The 22248-nt window shown below is 37.7% G+C and overlaps 1 protein-coding gene across 1 annotated transcript in view; it reads right to left on the bottom strand.

Annotated features, from left to right (window-relative positions):
• The window catches only part of SPIRE1 (spire type actin nucleation factor 1), a 167414-nt gene extending 162078 nt beyond the window's left edge, over nucleotides 1-5336 (bottom strand). Inside the window, 1 exon segment of the mRNA XM_074274672.1 lies at nucleotides 3946-5336. Coding sequence (XP_074130773.1) covers nucleotides 3946-4306 — 361 coding nt within the window. The 5' untranslated portion in view covers nucleotides 4307-5336.
• Between the last annotated feature and the right edge of the window lie 16912 nt (nucleotides 5337-22248).

Genomic DNA, 22248 nt, shown 5'->3' with positions numbered 1-22248 from the left:
CAACCTTACTTTCACTACATGTGGACCTCAATTTCTTTTACTTTGATACATGACTCAGATCTCTATGTCCAGCTCTCTTTTTATTAGACCCAGTCCTTGATCACCAACTTCCTTTTAGACATTTCCAATTGGATAACCTGATATTCTATCTCCATAAGATCTCTCCCATTCAGATCCCATCTCTATTATATAACTACCACAGAAATTCAGGCCCTCTTCATATCTTGCTTGGACTTCTGCAATGAGTTTCCTTACTGATTACTTTATTTCAAGTTTCTCCTCAACTCATCTCCACACAGCTGCCAAAGTTAGTTCTTTAAAATGCAGGTGTGACTATGGTCTTTTACGCAAACACGGTTTGTTGCTATTGTTTACAATACCCAATATCAACTCTTCTGGCTTTTAAAACTCTTTGCAATCTGGTCCCAATCTACCTTTCCAGGTTCATCATACATTATTGCCCTTGAAGTACTATCATATTAGCCTTCTTACTAGTTCTCATGAATGACATTCCCATCTCTCTGTCTTTGCACAGGCTGTTTCCCAGATATGTACAGTTCTCCCTTCATATTAATACCTCTTAGGATTTATTTTTCTTCAAGAATCAACTTAAGCACCTCATTCTACTTGAAACATTTTCTTTTCTCCCAGTTCCTAGTATCTTTCCTCTTAAAATTCCTTGGTACACATGCTGCATTTATTTATTTATATATAAGTTGTCTCTCTCAATAAAATATATGCTCCTTAAGGAGGGATTGCTTAATTTTTTATTTAGTTTACCTAGTGCCTAGCACAGTGGCATGTAGTAGATATTTTGAAAATATCTACTAATTCATTTCTTTGTAAAATGAGAACCATAGAGAAATGTTTGTCAAAGATCCTAGGCCTTTTATTACAGGAATATTTGAGAAAACAAAATGTTTTAAATACTTCATTTCAGAATAATCACAGGTCTTTCATTCTTCCTTAAGTCAATTATTCCCCTGGCACTATGGGCAGCCCAATAAAATATATCACTACTTTTTAGGATTCAGTTAATCATTTTAACTCTCAATCAATAAAAGCTGGGTTCAATATGTCATTTCTGTATTTTATTTCTGCCACTCCAATGCTGGAAGCAAAGATAGAACACTAAATACAAGTTCTCCTTCTTTCAAATTCCCACATATGCTTGTCATCACCTATTTTCTTTTATTCTATTTTATCTAATCTAATTGAACAGTTGCATCAGTTTTCATGCTTCAAACTAAATGTAATGCTTCAGGTGTTATCACTTAAATGTGGAAGAGAATTTCTGGCACAAACCATTAAAGCACTTGAAATGCTGTCTCTTCTGCTGCCACTTCCTATACCTTTTCTGTCCTAAGAAAAGAAGAAATAATGGCACTGATCCATAACACTTCACTTCCTTCTGTACTCTCAGGAAGGGTATAAGTAACATCCAGATAAAAGAAATAGCACTTCCTCCAAGATTATATCAAGGACAATAATATTCATCCATCTGGGATGTGATCTCTAAAATTTCATTTCAATTGTAAATTATAGAAGCAGGCTATATATTAAGAATCAGAAAATGTAGTCCCAATTCTACCATTACATGATAACAAATTATCATAATTTCACATTTTTATGGCACTTATTTACAAAACTATGTAAGTACATATGCAGTACATATCTACTACAAGTTTTTTTTTTCCTTAATTATAAAAATTTTAACTTGACCCTATTTTACTCAAATGGTGGGATTTCTACCAATGCCAGAAGGAACAAAGTGTGTTAGGAAAAGATTACTTTTAAAAATTAATATCATATTTACTCCTCTAATGAAATACTCTTGTGTAGCTAGTTTCATATCCCCAAATTTTAATGATTTGAAATACCAAAATCCTAATAATTTGAATGTGGATGCCCACAAATACCCTAATGAGCTACTCCCTTCAATAAACATACTTTAAAACAACCTACTTTTTAATCACAGCAACCTCAATCAAAAACTCAAAGCTCAATCATATCAATCATGTTCTCTTTATGTTTGAACAATATATTATCACACATCATTATCTTAATGAAAAAAATAATTGGTTCCTAAGATTAGGCCAATAAATGAAAGTAAAAAGTAAAGTAAAAAATAAAAAAATAAACTGCTAATAAAGTATCTTATATGAACTTGCTAACTAGAACAATTTAAAACACTATGTAAGATTCTAAAGTTGTACCAGGTAAAGAAAAGTTCAAAAATATATACTTTTAAATATATACTTTTAAAGCTGGGACCTTCTTGTAGTGAATCTCCTTTTACAGGTAAAAGGCTCAAAGGAGCTAAATGACTTTTCTAAGGTCACATATTCCCTCACCCAATGGTGGTTCCAATATACCACACTGCCTCACAAAGTAGAGTGTCTAGGATGTATATTTTTCAGAAAAACTACTCTACTTCTGTTCCCTTTCCAACCCATTATAATCCTAGACTTCTGCTTTTATGATTTCTAACACAGAATGTGGAAAAATCATGTTCTCCAGACCTATAACCTGCAAGGGTTATTTAAAATCACCAAGGATTTAAAAGCAATCCTTATATTATATAAACAAAAAGTGACTAATTTCCTAGCTGTGTGATTTTGCACATGTCACCTTTTTCTCTCAATGGTCCAGGAATCTTAAAGGATTTAAATTATAGAGAGTATGATTAGTAAAGAAATTCCCTTAACCAATGAAATTCTCTATCAAGGATCTCTCCTTCCTCCCCCAGATTTCAAATTTTAAAATTTAATGGAATCAAAGTGATAGCCAGTACAAATTACCCTCATCAACACTGATTTGTTGAATGATCACTGGATATATAAAGTTTCTTTTGAAGATTTTACCTACTCATTAAATTTTATAAATTCAGATTCATCATCTAGAAGATTAATTTAAATGACAGAAAAAAGCACTTATTTTTCTTGCTTTTGAAACCAATACTTCGTGATCTTATAGCATATCAATTTATCTTGATTTTTTTTAATTTTTAAATTTTATTTGCTTCTCCCTCCTCCCTTCAGCCCCTTCCTCAAAAATTATCAATGCTAGTTTTGGAACTCTCTTCCGAAATCAGATCTCTTTACACGCCAAAATTTAAAGAAAACGATTCGTTTTATTAAAACTGTCATTTTAAGACAGTTAGTTGCCTTTTCCAAGAAGAAACTGTTTTGCTATTTTCGTCTACAAGGATGTTTAGAACTATATAATGAGCCTATTTTACAAGGCCTTATTCACACCGTGAATGAATAACCAATGCTGAATGTTCTCAATGAGGTTATGTACAGAAATGGCAAGTAAATATAATATAGGAATATCTATTAAGAGGAAAAAAAAGGCCCAACCCACACAGCCTCATAAACAAGCTGTGAACGGCTGTCGCATAAAGTTGAGGAAGAGTAACTGGTACCCTTCAGCTCTTTCGCTCCAAGTACCTAAAATAAAAACCTGACCCCCAAACGCCGCCACAACAGAGGGAGACAAGTCCTCCCCGCTCTCCAAGGCCCTCAAGCCGTTCAGCAGAGATGGGACAGTTCCCCCTTGACAGCTCCTTTGTTTTGCTAGGCTCCCCCTCTCCTCCCTCCCCTTCCCTCCCCCTCGTGATGCTGCTGACCTACATGGGAGCTAGCTCTGCATCAAGCAGGAGAGCAGCCCCAGAAGCCGCCACTTTTTCCTCCCCGCACCCCAAGCCCGGAGTCTGCAAGCTCCTCCCAATGGGCGCGGGAGTCAGGAGAAGGGCAAACAGAAGCCTCAAAGGAGGAGGAGGGGTGGCAGAACCAAGTCGCCCCCGTACACTGTCCAGCCCCCCAAGACCTCGAATAAGGGTTTTGTGATCCCCAAATCCTCTCTTCTAGTGGGTCTCAGGCTGCGCCCGGAATGGGGACCGCGGTCGCCGAGGAGGGCGAATGCGGGGTGGGGGACGATTACCTGCGCTCGGGGGCGGCTCCCCGGCGTCGCCCAGCCCGGGGGCCAGGGTGACCGTGCCATCCCTCCAGACGTGGATTTGCGCGGGCGCCTCCACTCGGCGGCGGGGCGTGCGGCGGGGGCGACCGCGCGGGTCTCCGGCGGCGGCCCTCAGGGAGCCGCAGCACTGGTAGCACACGGCCCACGCCTGCTCCTCATTGATGGGCTGATTGTAGAGGCGCAGAATCTCCTCCAGACTCAGCGAGTCCCGCGGACCCCCGCCATCCAGACCGGCCTCCGCCCCCGGGCCCGAGGCCGAGGAGCCCGACCCCCGGCGCTCGCCGCTTCCCCCGGGGACAGCCGCGGCAGCTCCGGACTGAGCCATCCTTCCCGCAGCCGCCTCGTCCGTCTCCTCCCTCGTCGGCTTCGCCTCAGCCCAGGAGCATCTTCTTCTCCGCCCGCCGCCGCCTCCCCATCCCCGGAACCGCCGCGCCGCTCCGCAACTCGAGCGCTTCGGGAGCTGCGCGCGCCGCCCGCCCAGACCGAACGAGATGTGAGGAGAGACTCGGAGCCCAGATCCCAGCGAGCGCGAGAGGAGGGGGCGGCGGGGGAGGGGAGACCCAGGAAAGAGACCCGGAGGATGCAGTCCCAGCCCGCCGCCGACTCCGCGCCTATAGACCAGCGCCTCCGCAGCCCCAGAGCCAGCTCATAGCAACGCAATGGCGTCCGTCCCACCCAGCCTTCCCAACAGCCCCGCCCCGCCCCGCCCCCCGGCTCCGAGCTCCGGGGGCTCGGAAGCAGCTGCGGCGGAGGTTACCGCCCAGAGTCTTCATTTGCATCACCACCGCGCCGCCTGCGGGAGGGAGCTGCCACCGGCCGGGGCAGGAAAGCACCGGTCCGTCCCAGAAAAAGAGGCCACGGAGAGACGTGTGTCAGCGCTGTGTGTGTGTTCTACGAACGACAAGGTCACTGTGGTGCACGAGGCCTAAAAGCGCAAGGCTTCCGCGACTGAGGAGAACCGCGTCTCCGCAGGCTTCGTCCCCGGCTGCCCGGCTCTGCCAAACGTGGGTTGTGCCCGCTGCCCACACCGCTGGGCCCGGCGCGCAACAACCGATCAAGTTAGCCTTAGACTCTGGACTCGGCAGGACTGGGATTTCAATCCTACTTTGCACATATTTACTATGAGCCAAGACAGATCACTCTCCCATTGCGCCCAAACAACTCCCTAGTCAGTCGATGATCATTTTATTAAATTCATATTCTGTGCCAGGAATTGTGCTAAATGCCGGGAGCGCAAAGAAAGGCCTGTAATCCCTGCTTTTAGGAAGCTCACCGCCTATGAGGGGAGACAGAATACCAACAACCACTTTTAAACGAAATGTTTACAGGATAAAGTAAAAATAAATAATAATGGGAGGGCACTGGAGGAAGCAGTGAGTGATGTGTCCTGTGAGAGTAGTTTCCCTACCAAATACTCTACATAAATGAAATCACAAATAGTCACACACACACACACACACACACACACACACGCACACTAAACCTCCCCCAAAAAATGATTGTAAAATTATGAAGTTAGGACATTTTGAAATAGTATACAGCTATACTCAAATGGAGACTCTCACAAGACTGAAGGTCTTTGCTCTCCTCTAGGTTGGCGTCATTTTCAACTCATGTTCAAGCTTTGTCTGTGACAACTAGATGCTGATCCTCACTCACATCAAGATAATGTCTTCGGTAACAAAATTTGGGAGTATAGTCATCATCACAGCCCAATTAACCCAGCCCATTCATGTGATAAGAACGAATGATACCACAGTCTAAAAAGTTAAGTGGTGAATGGAGGATAATTAGCCACAGGGTGGGACAAATAAATATTCCAAAGCACCGAGAGCCAATATCATAAACCTATAAATATAATCCCGACATTACAGCAGTATTCTTGTGTAGAGCAAGGACGTGTGATAGTGTGTTTAACTGATAATATTCCTCCATGAGACTACCGGACTAATGCTGATTAAGAACTCTTACAGAAAGCTACTAAAGTAACTATTTGGGCAGAGATTATACAAGCAATATTAAATAGCACTTCTCTTTATGTCTGTCTTCTAATTCAGAGTTTTATGCAAGGGTAGAGAGCCTGTTTTTCCACTAAAGTTCTGCTCTCAGATCTTCTGGCATAAAGTTGTAACCCTGTTTTTGTTTTTTTTACCTAACCAGTCTCTACCGCCCTGGTAAGACTTGAGGCATGTATGTCTGTCATCTGAAATAAGAAAATAAGAAATAAGAAAAGGGCTTATCACCAGGGTGATGAATTATACAGCCATAGCAGCTTTTAAAAACTATCAACTAAGTCACAGGGTCTGAATAAATGTAGGTGCTTGAAGAAAGCAGTTTCAACCTACCCAAACCACCGAAATTATAAACCCTTAAAGTAGCTCGTAGCTACTGTAGCTTGTAGATAATTGTGCCTTAAATCATTATAATACAAAAGATTTGAGATTTATTTATTTATATTTTTTGGAGACTCACTGATCAATGAGAAAGAGAAGTTAATTGAGGATCACATAATTTCAATTTAACATTTATGGAAAACTATTATGTGGAAAGCATATATACATAGCTAAGGACCTGATATCTTCTTTCAAAAGTAGTTTGCAATTTGGTAACATAAGAGGACAGAGGAAAATAATTATACATCCTAAAAGATTGTATTAAATGTCATAGGAGATATAAAAACCACTATGGAAATAGAGGAGAGATTCTTTCCAAAGGGAAGAATCAAAAAAGTGTCTTTTGTTGTTATTTCATAATGACCCTATTTGGGTTTGTTTGTTTTTTTTAAAGATGCTAATGGTCTAAATTTTGGTAAATCACTTAACCTCAGTATTGTCAAATAAATCTCTAAGACTATCATTATCAATTGCAGAGATATTGCTCCCCTGCATTGGGTACAGATTTACACTCACCTGGTGTTTCCTATACCCACAAAATCACAAATCCTGACCCCCTCCCCCAAAAAAATCTCACTGCCACCGAAGAACCCATCAAGTGTTTGAACTGTCATATACCCTGCTTTTTCATATTGAGTTCATAACTTACTAATATTCCCAGATAATATATAAATTGCAGCTTTAATTATGCCTCTTTCATCCTGTATTTCTGAATCTTAATTATTGTACCTCCCTATTTATTTTCATCTTATTCAATTCAATCAGTCATATAACTTATTAAGATCTTGGACTCTGACTTTATTATTCAGTGTTTTAGCTAGTCTTCCTAGCCTTGGTCACTTGCAAATTTAATGTATATTATATATTTGCTTTATCCAAATCATTAGTAAAATTGTTAAATAGCACAGATACCATTGCACTGGCAATAGATAAGTTACTTCTTTGCTTAGCTGGGTTAATTGTCTTTGGAGCTGGTTCATAAGCAAGCCCTATTCTATTACCTCAGTGGCTTTTTACTAGACTAAACAGCCACTATTATGGGCTCCTGTTTTGATAAGAGGATTACTATAGTGACTGAGATGGACCATTCAATATTACTAATTACCTGTATGTTCCCCTCTTAGAACACTCATTTGCCTATAATCAGGAAAAAATTTGATACAAAAAGAGACAATAGAGCAGGAGCAGAGCCAAGATGATAGATGAGAGACAACACAACTGAACTCTCTCCACATCAATTCCATAAACCAAATTTTGGAGTAATTGAATGAACCAACAAAAGATCAGTATCAGATATTGTTCTAGCCTAAGAAAATTAGAAAGGCAATAGGTGACATTTATGAGACCAAGGGTGGAAACCTGTTCAGAGCCCACACACAACTGCCCCAACAGCTTCAGAAGCTCTCAGTCCAGAGACAGCTGATCAGATAGCTGGTCAGAAAGAGATTACCTGGGACCTTTGCTGACACTGGATATAATTGACACTGATTAGCATCTTTATTGCTCATACACAGTTCTGGGTTGCAGTTCCAGGACAGGGAGGAACACTGGTGACCATTCACAGGGGAGCAAGGGACCTGGTTGCAGTTCCAAAACAAAGAGAATACTAGCACTTGTGGACACCCTTCCTGGGCAAAGAGTAGAGTATAGATGAGGAGATCAGTGACTATACTTCTCTTTAAATCATACCATCTTGGGAAACACCAAAATGTTTTAAACCCCCAAGCTAGCTCTCAAAATAGCAGCCAAAAAAAAAAAAAAAAACCAGCCGAAAGCTTAGCACAGTGCATTCTCACCCTCAAGGTGAGTAGAACTCAACTTTAATATAAAGTTTAAAGTCAAGAAATAGACTGGAAAAAATGAGCAAATAGAAAAAAATAATAATAATTTGACCATAAAAAGCTACTATGGTGGTGGGAAAGACCAAGATGTGAATTCAGAAGAAAACAAAAATGCAAAAACAGTTACAAGCAAATCCTTAAAGACAATGCTAACTGGGGTTGCTGGCTAGATGGTGTAGTAGATAAAGTATCAGCCCTGAAGTCAGCAGGACCTGGCTGTGTGACTCCGGGCAACTCATTTAACCCAATTGCCTTAACAACAAAAAAAGAGAAAAAAAGAAAAATGCTAACTGGACTCAAGATCAACAAGAATTCCTGGAACAGTCAAAAAAAGAGATGAGTAGTAAAGGAAAAATTGGGAAAAGAAATGAGGGTATGCAAGAAAATTTTGAAAAGAGAATTAGCTTTGTAAAAGAAGTACACATAAAAACTGAAGAAAATAGCATCTTAGAAAACAATTGGTCTAATACTAAAAAAAATTTTTTTTAAATAGCATAAAAATTCTTGGAAGAACTCTCTAAAAATTAGAATTGGGTGAGATTCCATGAGTCATCAAGAAACAATAAAACAAAGTCAAAAAGTGAAAAAAATTAGAAGAAAATGGAAAATAGATTTAAGAGAAGTAATTTAAGAATCATTGGACTACATGAAAACCATTATGAAAGAAAGAACCTAGACATCATATTTCAAAAATAATCAATGAAAACTGTCCCAAATCTTAGATCCAGAGAGCACAATAGAAATTGAAAGAATCTACCATTTACCTCCTGAAAAGATCTTAAAATGAAAACTGCCAGGAATATTACTGCTAAATTCCAGAACTCCCAAGTGAATGAGAAAATACTTGAAACATCCAGAGAGAAACAATTCAAAAATTGTGGAGTCACAGTTAGGATCACACAAGATCTAACAGCTTTCATGTTAAAAGACCAGAGAGCTTGGAATGTGATATTCCAGAAAGGAAAGGAGCTAGAATTGCAACCAATAATCTACAGAAAATCTGAATACAATATTTTAGTGGGGGAAAAATAGATATTTAATGAAATGGAGGGTTTTATAGCATTCCCGATGAATGCTTAAATTCCAAAGCTGAATAGAAAATTTGACATTCATATATAAGATTTAAGAGAAGCGTAAGAAATGACTAGCAGGATGAATACAGAGAGGCTTGGACAGACTTACATGAACTGATGCTGAGTGAAATTAATAGAATTAATAGAATGCTGTATGAAGATGTATTCTGATGGAAGTGGATATCTTCAACATAAAGAAGATCCAACTCAGTTGATCAATGATGGACAGAAACAACTACACCCAGAGAAGGAACACTGGGAAGTGAATCTAAATTGTTAGCACTACTGTCTATCTACCCAGGTTACTAACACCTTCGGAATCTAATACTTAACGTGCAACAAGAAAATTGGATTTACACACATATATTGTATCTAGGTTATACTGTAACACATGTAAAATGTATGGGATTGCCTGTCATCTAGGGGAGAGAGTAGAGGGAGGGAGGGGAAAATTTGGAAAAATGAATACAAGGGATAATGTCATAAAAAAATTACTCATGCATATATACTGTCAAAAAATTTTTATAATTATACAATTTTTTAAAATAATAAAAATAAATAAATAAATAAAAGATTTAAGAGAAGCACAAAAAGATAAATATGAACAAGTAAGCATAAAGAACTGGATGGAGTCAGATTGTTTACATTTTTATATGGGAAGATGGTACATATAGCACCTAAGAACTGTCATTTTTAGGGCAAAAAAGTTTACATAGACAGAGGGATATGAGCTAATCATGTTGAAATGATCTTAAAAATAAATGAAGGGATGAGAAAGATAGATGTGCTGGGAGAAGGGGGAAGGAAGAGATAGAATGAGGAAATTTTTCTAACATAAAATAGTCATAAAAAGAAGAGCTTTTACAGTGAATGGGAAAATGAGGATAGTGGACAATGATTAAACCTTACTCTCATTATAATTGGTTTTTATACCAAGTTTTTCTGATAAAGGCTTCATTTCTTAAGTATGTAGGGAATTGCCACAAATTTACAAAAATAAGAGCCATTCCCCAATTGACAAAATGGTCAAAAGCTATGAATAGACAGTTTTCAATAAAGCAACTTATGGTCATAAGAAAACAATGCTCTAAATCACTATTGATTAAAGAAAGGCAAATGAAAACTCTAAGGTGCCACCTTATACCTATCAGAAATGACAAATGTTAGGAAGGATGAGGAAAAATAAACTTTTTTAAAAATAATAGCTTTTTATTTTCAAAATATAGGTAAAGATAGTTTTCAATATTCATCCTTGCAAAACTGTGTTACAAATTTTTTCTTCCTCCTTACCTCCCACCCCTTCCCTAGACAGCAAGTAATCTATGTTAAACATGTGTAATTCTTCTACATGTTTTTACAATCATGCTGCACAAGAAAAATCTGATCAAAAAAGGAAAAAAATTATAAAGAAAACAAAAAGCAAGTAAACAACAACAAAAGAGGTGCAAAAACTATTTTAATTCAGTCTACAGTCTTCTTTCTGGATGGCTCTCTCTATCACAAATCCATTAGAACTGGCCTGAATCATCTCATTGTTGAAAAGAGCCATGAACATCAGAATTGATCATTCACATAATCTTGTTGTTGCTGTGTAAGATGTTCTCTTGGTTCTGCTAATTTCACTTATCATCAGTTCATGTAAGTCTCTCCAGGCCTTTCTGAAATCATCATGCTGGTTGTTTCTTTTAGAACAAAATAATATGATATTCCTTAACACATAACATACCATAACTTATTCAGCCATTCTCCAACTGATGAGCATCCACTTAGTTTCCAATTCCTTGCCATTATAAAAAGGGCTACTCCAAACATATTTATACATGTAGGTCCTTTTACTTTTTTATGATCTCTTTGGGACACAAGTCCAGTGGAGATCAAAGGGCACAAACAGTTATTGATAGTTCCTGTGTGAATCAGACAGAGCGGTGAGTGACCACCATATAATTAAAAAAAGCTGGAGATATCTCTAAGAGCAAAATGAAGGTTTATTATAAGTTCTAGGGAGAAGAGGGCAGTCACTCCACTCAAACAAGCAAGAGACCCATTGGCTGAAGGTCTTACATTCTAAATGTGGGAACTACCTTAAGAAACTGAACTTTGGTCAATAAGAGCATAGCTACCATATTTAGTTTAGGTTGAGGTAGGAAGGGAATGATGTCATTAAAGAATAGCAAGAAGGGGAAGTAGGTATGTTCTAATGTGTGTTGTTGGTTTAGGTCTATACCAACTCTGGGGCTGATGAAACCTTACTTGATTTTCACAACTGTCTTGAAAGATCTCATTCCATCTAGTTCAGTCTTCCCCACCTCGCCCCTCCCCCCACTCCAGCTGATTTGTCCACTGAGATCTCCTCAAATTTTTGTAACATAATTTCACATTCCTTACTTAATTCCTCATCTCCTTCTGGCTCCCACCTTTGTCCTTTTAATACCATCAATCTAACAGACCTTTCCTTCAGCTTTCCCTTCTAACCTAATCATTCTAGATAATGAGTTTTGGACTGTTCTAGCTACCAATTGGATTAAACAAGGTATGCAAGTAGGGAGTAATATAACACTACTAAGTGCTATAAGGCCAAGCCAAAGAAGTTGCTTCCACAAGCTTCCCCCAAACCAGGACCACCAGGAAGTATTGAATGGTGAGGTCCAGGTCTGTACAGGAACATGAGCAAGTTTTCTAATATTCTTAGTGATTTCTTTCACTAGATTCCCATTGTCATCAATCCTTATACAACATGTTGATAAATTTAGTTTTACACAAGCCATCCTTCCCCCCTCTCTACCCTCCCCAGACTTCTTTGGCCAATAAATAGTCCAGCACAAGTCTATACTGTAATACAGCCTTTTGCTGCCAAAAGATCTAACGCCTTAACCATCTGATTGGTGATCATCTCTACAATTGCTTGAAGTTTAATTATCCTGTTCAAAATATATATTGGAATTCTATATCCCTAACTTCCATCTTGAGCCCAGATGTCTGGTCCATGTTCTTTAATTATTCTTTCTGGGGGCCAGGTGTCCCTTCAATCATTTGCATCTCCAGTCTGGGTAATGGGGGTATCTAAATTCTGTTTCCCTCTTCCAGATCATACATCATATAGCTGAATCCCTAAATATTTATCTGCCTGTTCAGGAAGAAAGAAAAATGTTGGCCTAATTAATCCAATATAATACACCCCTGCCCAGTTAAGAGGTAGGTGGGTGTAGGCAGTTAAACCACAAATCCAATAGTGGCCCTTTAGAACAGGTTATTCTCCTGAGAATATGCTTGAGCTATTTCTTAGAAAGGGGTATATTGTTGATCTCTTGTCCCCAAGGGAATTCCTCCCACAAAGATGAAATATTGACATTTCCATAATCCTTGCTCCTTCTTTCAACTATAATTGGCAACTGGCCTTTGATCTATTAAATTAGAGGTACTCCAAAAGGTGGGGAACAAAGTTCCATGTGCCCCAGGTATCCCTGGGGTGACATTGTATCAACCTCTTTGATAACCATAACCACTGTATATGTCCCTTTTCCTCTATTTCTCTTTTATACAATTTAATACATTCCACTCTATTCTGTTATACTCTGTTATAGTAAACTGTTGATAGCAATGTCCTTTTATATGTCCCCTTTCCTCTTATTCTTCTTTATACTATTTAATACATTCCACTCTATTCTGTTATACTCTGTTATAGTAAACTGTTGATAGCAATGTCCTCATTCTCCTCTTGTTTCTGGGACAGCATCCAAGGTGTAACTTTTTCAATCCTTCCCACATTTCAGTTGGGGATTCCTATCCATGTCTCACCAATATTTAGACATTTTCATGCAAATTAGTTTTCCCTTTCCTCAAAAGAATCTCCTAATGTCCATTTACATGTATTACTGTTACATTCCTAAGAGCCAGAATGTTTTTTAGTTCCTCTCTGACTAATGTATGGTGGGTCAGTCCTTTGCCTTCACTATTTACAAACCCTCTTTCTTCCCAAATTCTTCCAGATACGTGCGCCACACCCCAGGCATATTTTGAATCTGTATATATATTCCCATTCTAGTTTCTCAATAACTTCAATGCTTGGTTTAAGGCATATAATTCACAAATTTGAGCTGACCCGTTCTGCAGGTAAACTGCCTTTGGTAACAGTAGAAGTTTTATTTCCATCAACAATAGCAAATCCATTTTTTCTTTTTCTCATCTACCACCCTAGAAGAGCCATCTATAAACTCCCTCAGATTTTGAGAATTCTTGTAAATCCTCTCTTATTTTTTGTTTGATTATCAATTAATTCTAAATAGCAGTGCTCCTCTCTGGGAGATGGTCCTGGTTCAGGGGACAAAAAGGAGACAGGGTTAAGGTTAAGAACTTGAGTGATTACTAGATCATCCTTTTCTAATAGTATTGCCTAATATTTAAAAGTTCCAGAATCTGTAAGCCACCTTCCAGTGTTCTGTTTTAGTACTGTCCTTATTTGATGTGGGACATTATTATAAGACTGCCTCCCAAAGTGAGCTTCCTTTTCCTTTCTAGGGCTACCGGTAGCAGCTACTGATGGGGGTTGGGGTCCCTTTAAGCTAGGATCTTTTGATTCACAAACACTGGTCCCCCAGCCCCCACAGGATCTGAGCTAACTTGGATTTTCCCAACCCCCATGGCTGACCTTTAATTTACAAATCCTGGTTATCAGGCCTGTCCCAGCCCCCACCATATCTGAGCCTACTTGGAATATCACCCACAAGCCCTTTTAGGTATAAAAGAGCTAAACTGGAGCTCTCTCTTTGCAGGAGCCCTTCCCCCAAAACATGTAAGGGTTCCTGCCCGCCCAGTGACCACCTCTGGCCCTGGCATCTTTCTACCTTTAACTTTACTTCCAAATCCCTACAATAAACCTTGTTATCAATCTAGGTTTTCAAGCCCATAAATTCCTTTTACAGGGGACTCTGCGTCCTCACAATACTATCTTTGCACTGATCCAAAAGGGGTTCCCTCCTTCCCTAACTCTCATCATTATTGCTTATACATATCCAGGTCTGCCAACTTTTGGCTACAGGATCTAATACTTTAGAAAGGAAAGCTGCTGGTCTTCTCTTCCCTACCCTCTTATTAGAGCAAGGACTCCCAGAGTCACCCCTCCCATAACACTGACAAATAGGTGGAAAGGTTTTTCTGAGGGGCAGAGCCAATACAGGTGGTGAAATTAACACATATCTTAAGTCCTCAAACTTCTGATCACTTTTCTGATCCCACATGATAGAATTTTGGACTTTCCTCCAACAGGTATACAAGGGTATAGTGATAGCAATTTAACTCATGTCCAGCAATATCTTACTAACCTCAGAAATTTGCATAGCTCTGTCTTAGGTTTGGGTGTGTGTAATATTCCCTAGATTTTGGTAGGGTCCAATCTTTTGCTACCTTCACTGATCAAATGCCCTAAATATTTCACCTCCCTCTCCACAAACTGCAATTTCTCTTTTGATACTCTAAACTAATAGATCCGATGATATAACTACTAGTGTGTTCCTTTGTATCCCCCACTATTAATAGATCATCTACATACTGCAACACTCAAGTTCCCATTACTGAATGGAAGTCTCCTATGCAATTTTCAACTACTTGCCAAATACCAGGACTCAGTATAGCCTTGAGGTAAAACACACCACCTTAACTGCTGCTTTCTTCCAGTCTGGGTCTTCCCATTCAAAGGCAAAGTGGTTTCTACTATTCTCCTTTAAAAGGCAGCTCCAGAATGCATCCTTAAGGTCCAATACACTGAGCCATTTGGCAGAACTGGGAATCAGGCCCAGGATAGTATGTGGGTCTGGAATTCATTGACTAATGGATTTACAGGATGACTATGGCAGAGAACATAAACCTGAATGAGCAGAGATTAAAGATAAAAATACAAAAAATTTTGAAATTGGGATACAAAAATGATGTCTGAAGCTAACATACAGGCATATCTATCTCCCTTTGTTAAATTTAGACTCTGGGATATTTGAGCAGTGCTCAAATTTTGATCTGCCAAATGAAATAAATTTATAGTCAACAACAATAATTATTATAGAAGATTATTGCATCTCTTCATCTTTCAGGCAACTACATAACTATAAAAATATGGTTTCCTAAAAAAAATTTGTCAATTGATAAAAACCTATTATGTTCTAGGCATTGTGCTAAGTGATGGTAATATTATTATGATAAAGAAAGACAAGGAGTTTATAATCCAATAGGGGATGACAGCATACAAAAGGAAAGTGAAATGGGACAGGAAAAAGGAGAAAGAGGGAGGGGAAGGTATCTAGTGTAAGGCATGATAGAATCCAGTCCAAAAGAATGTGATTGAGTGGGAAATGAAGAAATAGCTGACCTGGAAATCCTCTTTAAGTGGAAGTTTGGGGAGGAGTTCTTTTTACTTCCGTCTTGCCCTTCAATCAAAGAGGCAGAAAGTACTGAAGGGATTCAATGAGATTTACATACCAGGCATAATGCAATCTAAAAGCATGAGTTTCCTGATGATAAGGTTTCCCTGAATCTTATGGTGTTTAGTTCAAAGGAATGTAGCTGAGTGAAAATGAAAAAAAAAAAAAAAAAAAAAAAAAAAAGAAAAGAAAAGAAAAAGGAAAGGCTGGGAGCCCTCTCTAGATGGAAACGCTGGGAAGAGTTCTTGGTTTGCCTTCCACCTCTCCAATCAGAGATTTGCAAGGTTCTCTTACCTTTTCATATTTTCATCAAAGATGCTCTCAATAAATCTACAAATCATTCTTAGAGATATTGTAGACAAAGTAGGCATATGGATCAGTAATTATCTTTTTGATCACTTTTTGCCCTTAATGAGTAACTCCCATTAATGTCCCTTTTCCTATATCACAATCAAATCTCAATATACTCCTGCCTTTCTATCTTCTTTGTCAAACTTCAGCTGCCACTCTAATGAGAAATACAAAAGAAACAAAAAGGGGAGTTGGAAATGAAAAAAGTGAGAGGCTCCCCGTGAAGAAATATTTCTTTCCTAAGTACTTTATAGATTAAGTAGGGGGCAGCTAGGTAGCACAGTGGATAGATTACCAGCTCTGAAGTCAGGAGGACCTGAATTCAAATTTGCCTCAGACACTTAATACTTCCTAATTGTGTGCCCCTAGGTAAGTCACTTAACCCCAAATGCATCAGCAAAAAAAAAAAAAAAAAAAAAAAAAAAAAAAAGATTAGGTAGAAATAGGGAATACTCAGAGACAAAAAGCAAGCCAGTCTAGCCCTGGAGTGTATTCTCATCAACGTTTAATTATCTTCCTAATGCGAAGGAAACAAGTTTTCTCCTATGAACAGAGAAATAAGAGACCCAATACAGAATCCCCTTAATTCTGAGAAACACAAAAAGGAAACATTCTCTGGCTCAAACTTGAATGGGCAGGCTGTATAGAAATTATACTGTTTCACATGATTAGGAAGACTCTCACCAGTGGGCACATAGAAGAAAGGAAGGAAGAAAGAAATGAAAAAAGGAAGGAAAGAACAAAGGAAAGAAGGGAGGGAGGAAGGGAGGAAGGGAAAAAGGGAAAGAGGAAGGAAGGAAGGGAAGGAGGGAGAAAAGGGAAAGGGAAAGAACATGTCCAAAAGAACAAAGATGAAATATGTTATTCATCTTCTTATAGAAAGATGATGAACTTAAAATGTAGATAGATATAGATACAGATATCTATATATAAGATCTTTGGACATGGATATATAGGAACTTGTTTTGCCAGACTATATATTAGAGATTTTCCTTCATTCCTTTCTTCTTCTCTCTCTCTCTCTTTCTTCCTCCCTTTCTCCTTCCTACTTCACTTCCTTCCTTCTTTTATTCTTCCCTCCCTCTCTTTCTCATTGCATTGTTCTAAATGTTCTAAAGCCTTTCAAAGTTATTTTCTCTAAAATGTTATCATTGTATAAATTGTTCTACTGCTCATTTTACATCATTTCATAGAGATCTTCAGCTTCCTAAGACAATGTCCATTTCATCACATCTTATGGCACATTAATATTACAGCACATTCACATAGTACAATTTGTTTAGCCCCAAGAGAAGACATCCCATTGCATACCCTAGCAATACCACCTACTAGGTCTGTATCCCAAAGAGATTTTTAAAAAGGGAAAAGGGGGACAGCTAGATGGCACAATGGATAGAACTGATTCAAGACAATTCTGAAGGACTTATGATTGAAAAAAATGTTATTTACCTCCAGAAAAAGAACTGATAGAATCTGAATCTAGATCAAATAATGTTTTTTTTTTTTTTTTTAATTTTTTGTCTGTCTTTTCTTTTGCAACATGGCTAATATGGAAATATGTTTTACATCATCACACATGTATAATCTATACCAAATTTCTTGTTTTCTCAATGAAAGGGTAAGGGGAAAAGAAGGAAAAAAATTGGAATTCAAAACTTAAAAAGCCCAAGTGTTAAAAATGTTTTTCACATGTAATTAGAAAAAATAAAATATAAAATTTTAATTAAAAAAAACCTCCCATCACCCAGCTAAGTTTAGCATCTTTTTCCATGGAAGAAGATGGTCATTCAATGAAATAGAGGAATTCTATATGTTTCTAAGAAAAAAACCAGACTTAAACAAAAAATTTGATCTATATCCACAAGACTGAAGAGAAACAGAAAAAAGTACACAGAACCCTTGAGAACTGTAACTCTGTTGTGGGTATATAAAAAGTACTCATGGATAATTTGATTTTACTGATATAAAAGAAAAAAAGGGGGTGTAGTAAAGGGAAGGAGGTCGTTTCGGAAAAAGGGGAAGGAATGATAAAAAGAGGGAAACTACATCCCAGGAAGAGGCATAGAAAATACACCATATCTGAGGGAATTTAGTAAGGGGGAGAATCATTGTGTGAATCTTACTCTCATCAGAAGAGGCTCAAAGAGTAAATAATTGACATATTTGTTTTTCAGAGACCTTTCTCTCACCTCATTAAAAGGGGGGAGAGGAAAAGGGAAAAGGAAAAGGAGAATAAGGGAAGGGATTTGGAGGGAGGGGGGAGGGATACTTTAAAAAGGGAGGGCAGCGTGTCACAAGGGGGGTCTGTAAATTAAATATCAGGGAGGGGGATCAGGGGGGTCAAGGGAAAAAGCATAATCTGGGGATAATAGGATGGCAGGAAATACAGATTTAGTAATTTTAACTGTAAATGTGAATGGGATGAACGCTCCCATCAAACGGAGACGGATAGCAGATTGGATCAAAAATCAGAACCCTACAATATATTGTCTGCAGGAAACACACTTAAAGCAGGGAGATACATACAGAGTAAAGGTAAAAGGTTGGAACAGAGCCTATTATGCTTCAGGTAAAGCCAAAAAAGCTGGGGAAGCTATCCTTATCTCAGATCAAGCAAAAGCAGAAGTTGATCTAGTTAAAAAAGATAAGGAAGGAAACTATATCCTGCTGAAAGGTAGCATAAATAACGAAGCCATATCAATACTAAACATATATGCACCAAGTGGTATAGCATCTAACTTTCTAAAGGAAAAGTTAAGAGAATTACAAGAAGAAATAGACAGTAAAACTATAATAGTGGGAGATCTCAACCTTGCACTCTCAGATTTAGACAAATTAAACCACAAAACAAATAAGAAAGAAATAAAAAAAGTAAATAGAACATTAGAAAAACTAGGTATGATAGACCTATGGAGAAAACTGAATGGCAATAGAAAGGAATATACTTTCTTCTCAGCAGTTCATGGATCCTATACAAAAATAGACCATATATTAGGACATGAAGATCTCAAAATTAAATGTAGGAAGGCAGAAATAATAAATGCCTTCTTCTCAGATCACAATGCAATAAAAGCTACATTCAGTAAAAAGTTAGGGGTAAATAGACCAAAAAGTAATTGGAAAATGAACAATCTCATCTTAAAGAATGACTGGGTGAAACAGCAAATTATAGAAACAATTAATAATTTCACCCAAGATAATGACAATGATGAGACATCATACCAAAATCTGTGGGATGCAGCTAAAGCAGTAATAAGGGGAAATTTTATATCTTTAGAGGCTTATTTGAAGAAAATAGAGAAAGAGAAAATTAACGAATTGGGCCTGCAACTTAAAAAGCTAGAAAAAGACCAAATTAAAAACCCCCAACCAAAAATTAAACTTGAAATACAAAAATTAAAAGGAGAAATCAATAATATTGAAAGTAAAAAAACTATTGAATTAATAAATAAAACCAAGAGTTGGTTTTATGAAAAAGCCAATAAAATAGATAAACCTTTGGTAAATTTGATCAGAAAAAAGAAAGAGGAAAATCAAATTGTTAGTCTTACAAATGAAAAGGGGGATCTTTCCACCAATGAAGAGGAAATTAGAGAAATAATAAGGAGTTACTTTGCCCAACTTTATGCCAATAAATTTGACAACTTAAGTGAAATGGATGACTTCCTCCAAAAATATAGGCTCCCTAGATTAACAGAGGAAGAAGTAAGTAGTCTAAATAGTCCCATCTCAGAAAAAGAAATAGACCAAGCTATTAACCAACTTCCTAAGAAAAAGTCCCCAGGACCAGATGGATTTACAGGTGAATTCTACCAAACATTTAAAGAACAATTAGCCCCAATGCTATATAAATTATTTGAAAAAATAGGGGATGAAGGAGTCCTACCAAACTCCTTTTATGACACAGACATTGTACTGATACCTAAACCAGGTCGATCGAAAACTGAGAAAGAAAATTATAGACCAATTTCCTTAATGAATATTGATGCTAAAATCTTAAATAAGATATTAGCAAAAAGACTTCAGAAAATCATCTCCAGGATAATACATTATGATCAAGTAGGATTTATTCCAGGAATGCAGGGCTGGTTTAATATTAGGAAAACTATTAATATATAATTGACCATATTAATAATCAAATTAATAAGAACCATATGATCATCTTAATAGATGCAGAAAAAGCATTTGACAAAATCCAACATCCATTCCTACTAAAAACTCTTGAGAGTATAGGAATAAATGGACTATTCCTTAGAATAATCAGGAGCATATATTTAAGACCGTCAGTAAGACGCTAGCCTAGGCAATAAGAGCCGAGAAAGAGATTCAAGGAATTAGAGTAGGAAATGAGGAAATCAAACTATCACTCTTTGCAGATGACCTGATGGTATACTTAGAGAACCCCAAAGACTCTGCTAAAAAGCTATTAGAAATAATTCAAAATTTCAGGAAAGTGGCAAGATACAAAATAAATCAACATAAATCCTCAGCATTTTTATATATCACTAACAAAATGCAACAGCAAGAGATACAAAGAGAAATTCCATTCCAAACAAATGTTGAGAGTATAAAGTATTTGGGAATCCATCTACCAAAGAATAGTCAGGATTTATATGAGAAAAATTACAAAACACTTGCCACAAAAATAAAGTCAGATTTAAATAATTGGAAAGACATTCAGTGCTCTTGGATAGGCCGAGCGAATATAATAAAGATGACAATACTCCCCAAACTAATCTATTTATTTAGTGCTATACCAATCAGACTCCCAAGAAACTATTTCAATGACCTAGAAAAAATAGCAACAAAATTCATATGGAAGAATAAAAGGTCGAGAATTGCAAGGGAACTAATGAAAAAAAACTCAGAGGAAGGTGGTCTAAGTGTACCTTATCTAAAGCTATATTATATAGCAGCAGTCACCAAAACCATTTGGTATTGGCTAAGAAATAGACCGGTAGATCAGTGGAACAGATTAGATACAAAGGACAAAAAAGGGTACATCTATAGCAATCTAATCTTTGACAAACCCAAAGATACCAACATTAGGGATAAAAATTCATTATTTGGAAAAAACTGTTGGGAAAACTGGAAATTAATATGGCAGAAATTAGATATGGATCCACACTTAACACCATATACCAAGATAGCTCAAAATGGGTCCATGATTTAGGCATAAAGAGTGAGATAATAAATAGATTAGAGGAACAGAGGATAATCTACCTCTCAGACTTGTGGAGGAGGAAGGAATTTATGACCAGAGGAGAACTAGAGAACATTATTGATCACAAAATAGAAGATTTTGATTACATCAAACTAAAAAGTTTCTGTACAAACAATACTAATGCAAACAAGATTAGAAGGGAAGTAACAAATTGGGAAAATATTTTTAAAAGCAAAGGTTCTGACAAAGGTCTGATTTCCAAAATATATAGAGAACTGACCCTAATTTATAAGAAACCGAACCATTCTCCAATTGATAAATGGTCAAAGGACATGAACAGACAATTCTCAGATGAAGAAATTGAAACTATATCCACTCATATGAAAGAGTGTTCCAAATCACTACTGATCAGAGAAATGCAAATTAAGACAACTCTGAGATACCACTACACACCTGTCAGATTGGCTAAGATGACAGGAACAAATAATGATGAATGTTGGAGAGGATGTGGGAAAACTGGGACACTGATACATTGTTGGTGGAGTTGTGAAAGAATCCAGCCATTCTGGAGAGCAATCTGGAACTATGCCCAAAAAGTTATCAAACTGCATACCCTTTGACCCAGCAGCGCTACTATTGGGCTTATATCCCAAAGAAATACTAAAGAGCAGAAAGAGACCTATATGTGCCAAAATGTTTGTGGAAGCTCTTTTTGTTGTAGCTAGAAACTGGAAGATGAATGGATGTCCATCAGTTGGAGAATGGTTGGGTAAATTATGGTATATGAAGGTTATGGAATATTATTGCTCTGTAAGAAATGACCAGCAGGAGGAATACAAAGAGGCTTGGAGAGACTTAAATCAACTGATGCTGAGTGAAATGAGCAGAACCAGAAGATCACTGTACACTTCAACAACAATACTGTATGAGGATGTATTCTGATGGAAGTGGAAATCTTCAACATAAAGAAGAGCCAACTCACTTCCAGTTGATCAATGATGGACAGAGGTAGCTACACCCAGAGAAGAAACACTGGGA

The sequence above is a fragment of the Sminthopsis crassicaudata genome, chromosome 1 (assembly GCF_048593235.1).
Source record: "Sminthopsis crassicaudata isolate SCR6 chromosome 1, ASM4859323v1, whole genome shotgun sequence".
Classification (NCBI taxonomy): Eukaryota; Metazoa; Chordata; class Mammalia; order Dasyuromorphia; family Dasyuridae; genus Sminthopsis; species Sminthopsis crassicaudata.
The sequence above is the reverse complement of the archived record's forward strand: the minus strand, read 5'-3'. Positions and strand labels throughout refer to the sequence as shown.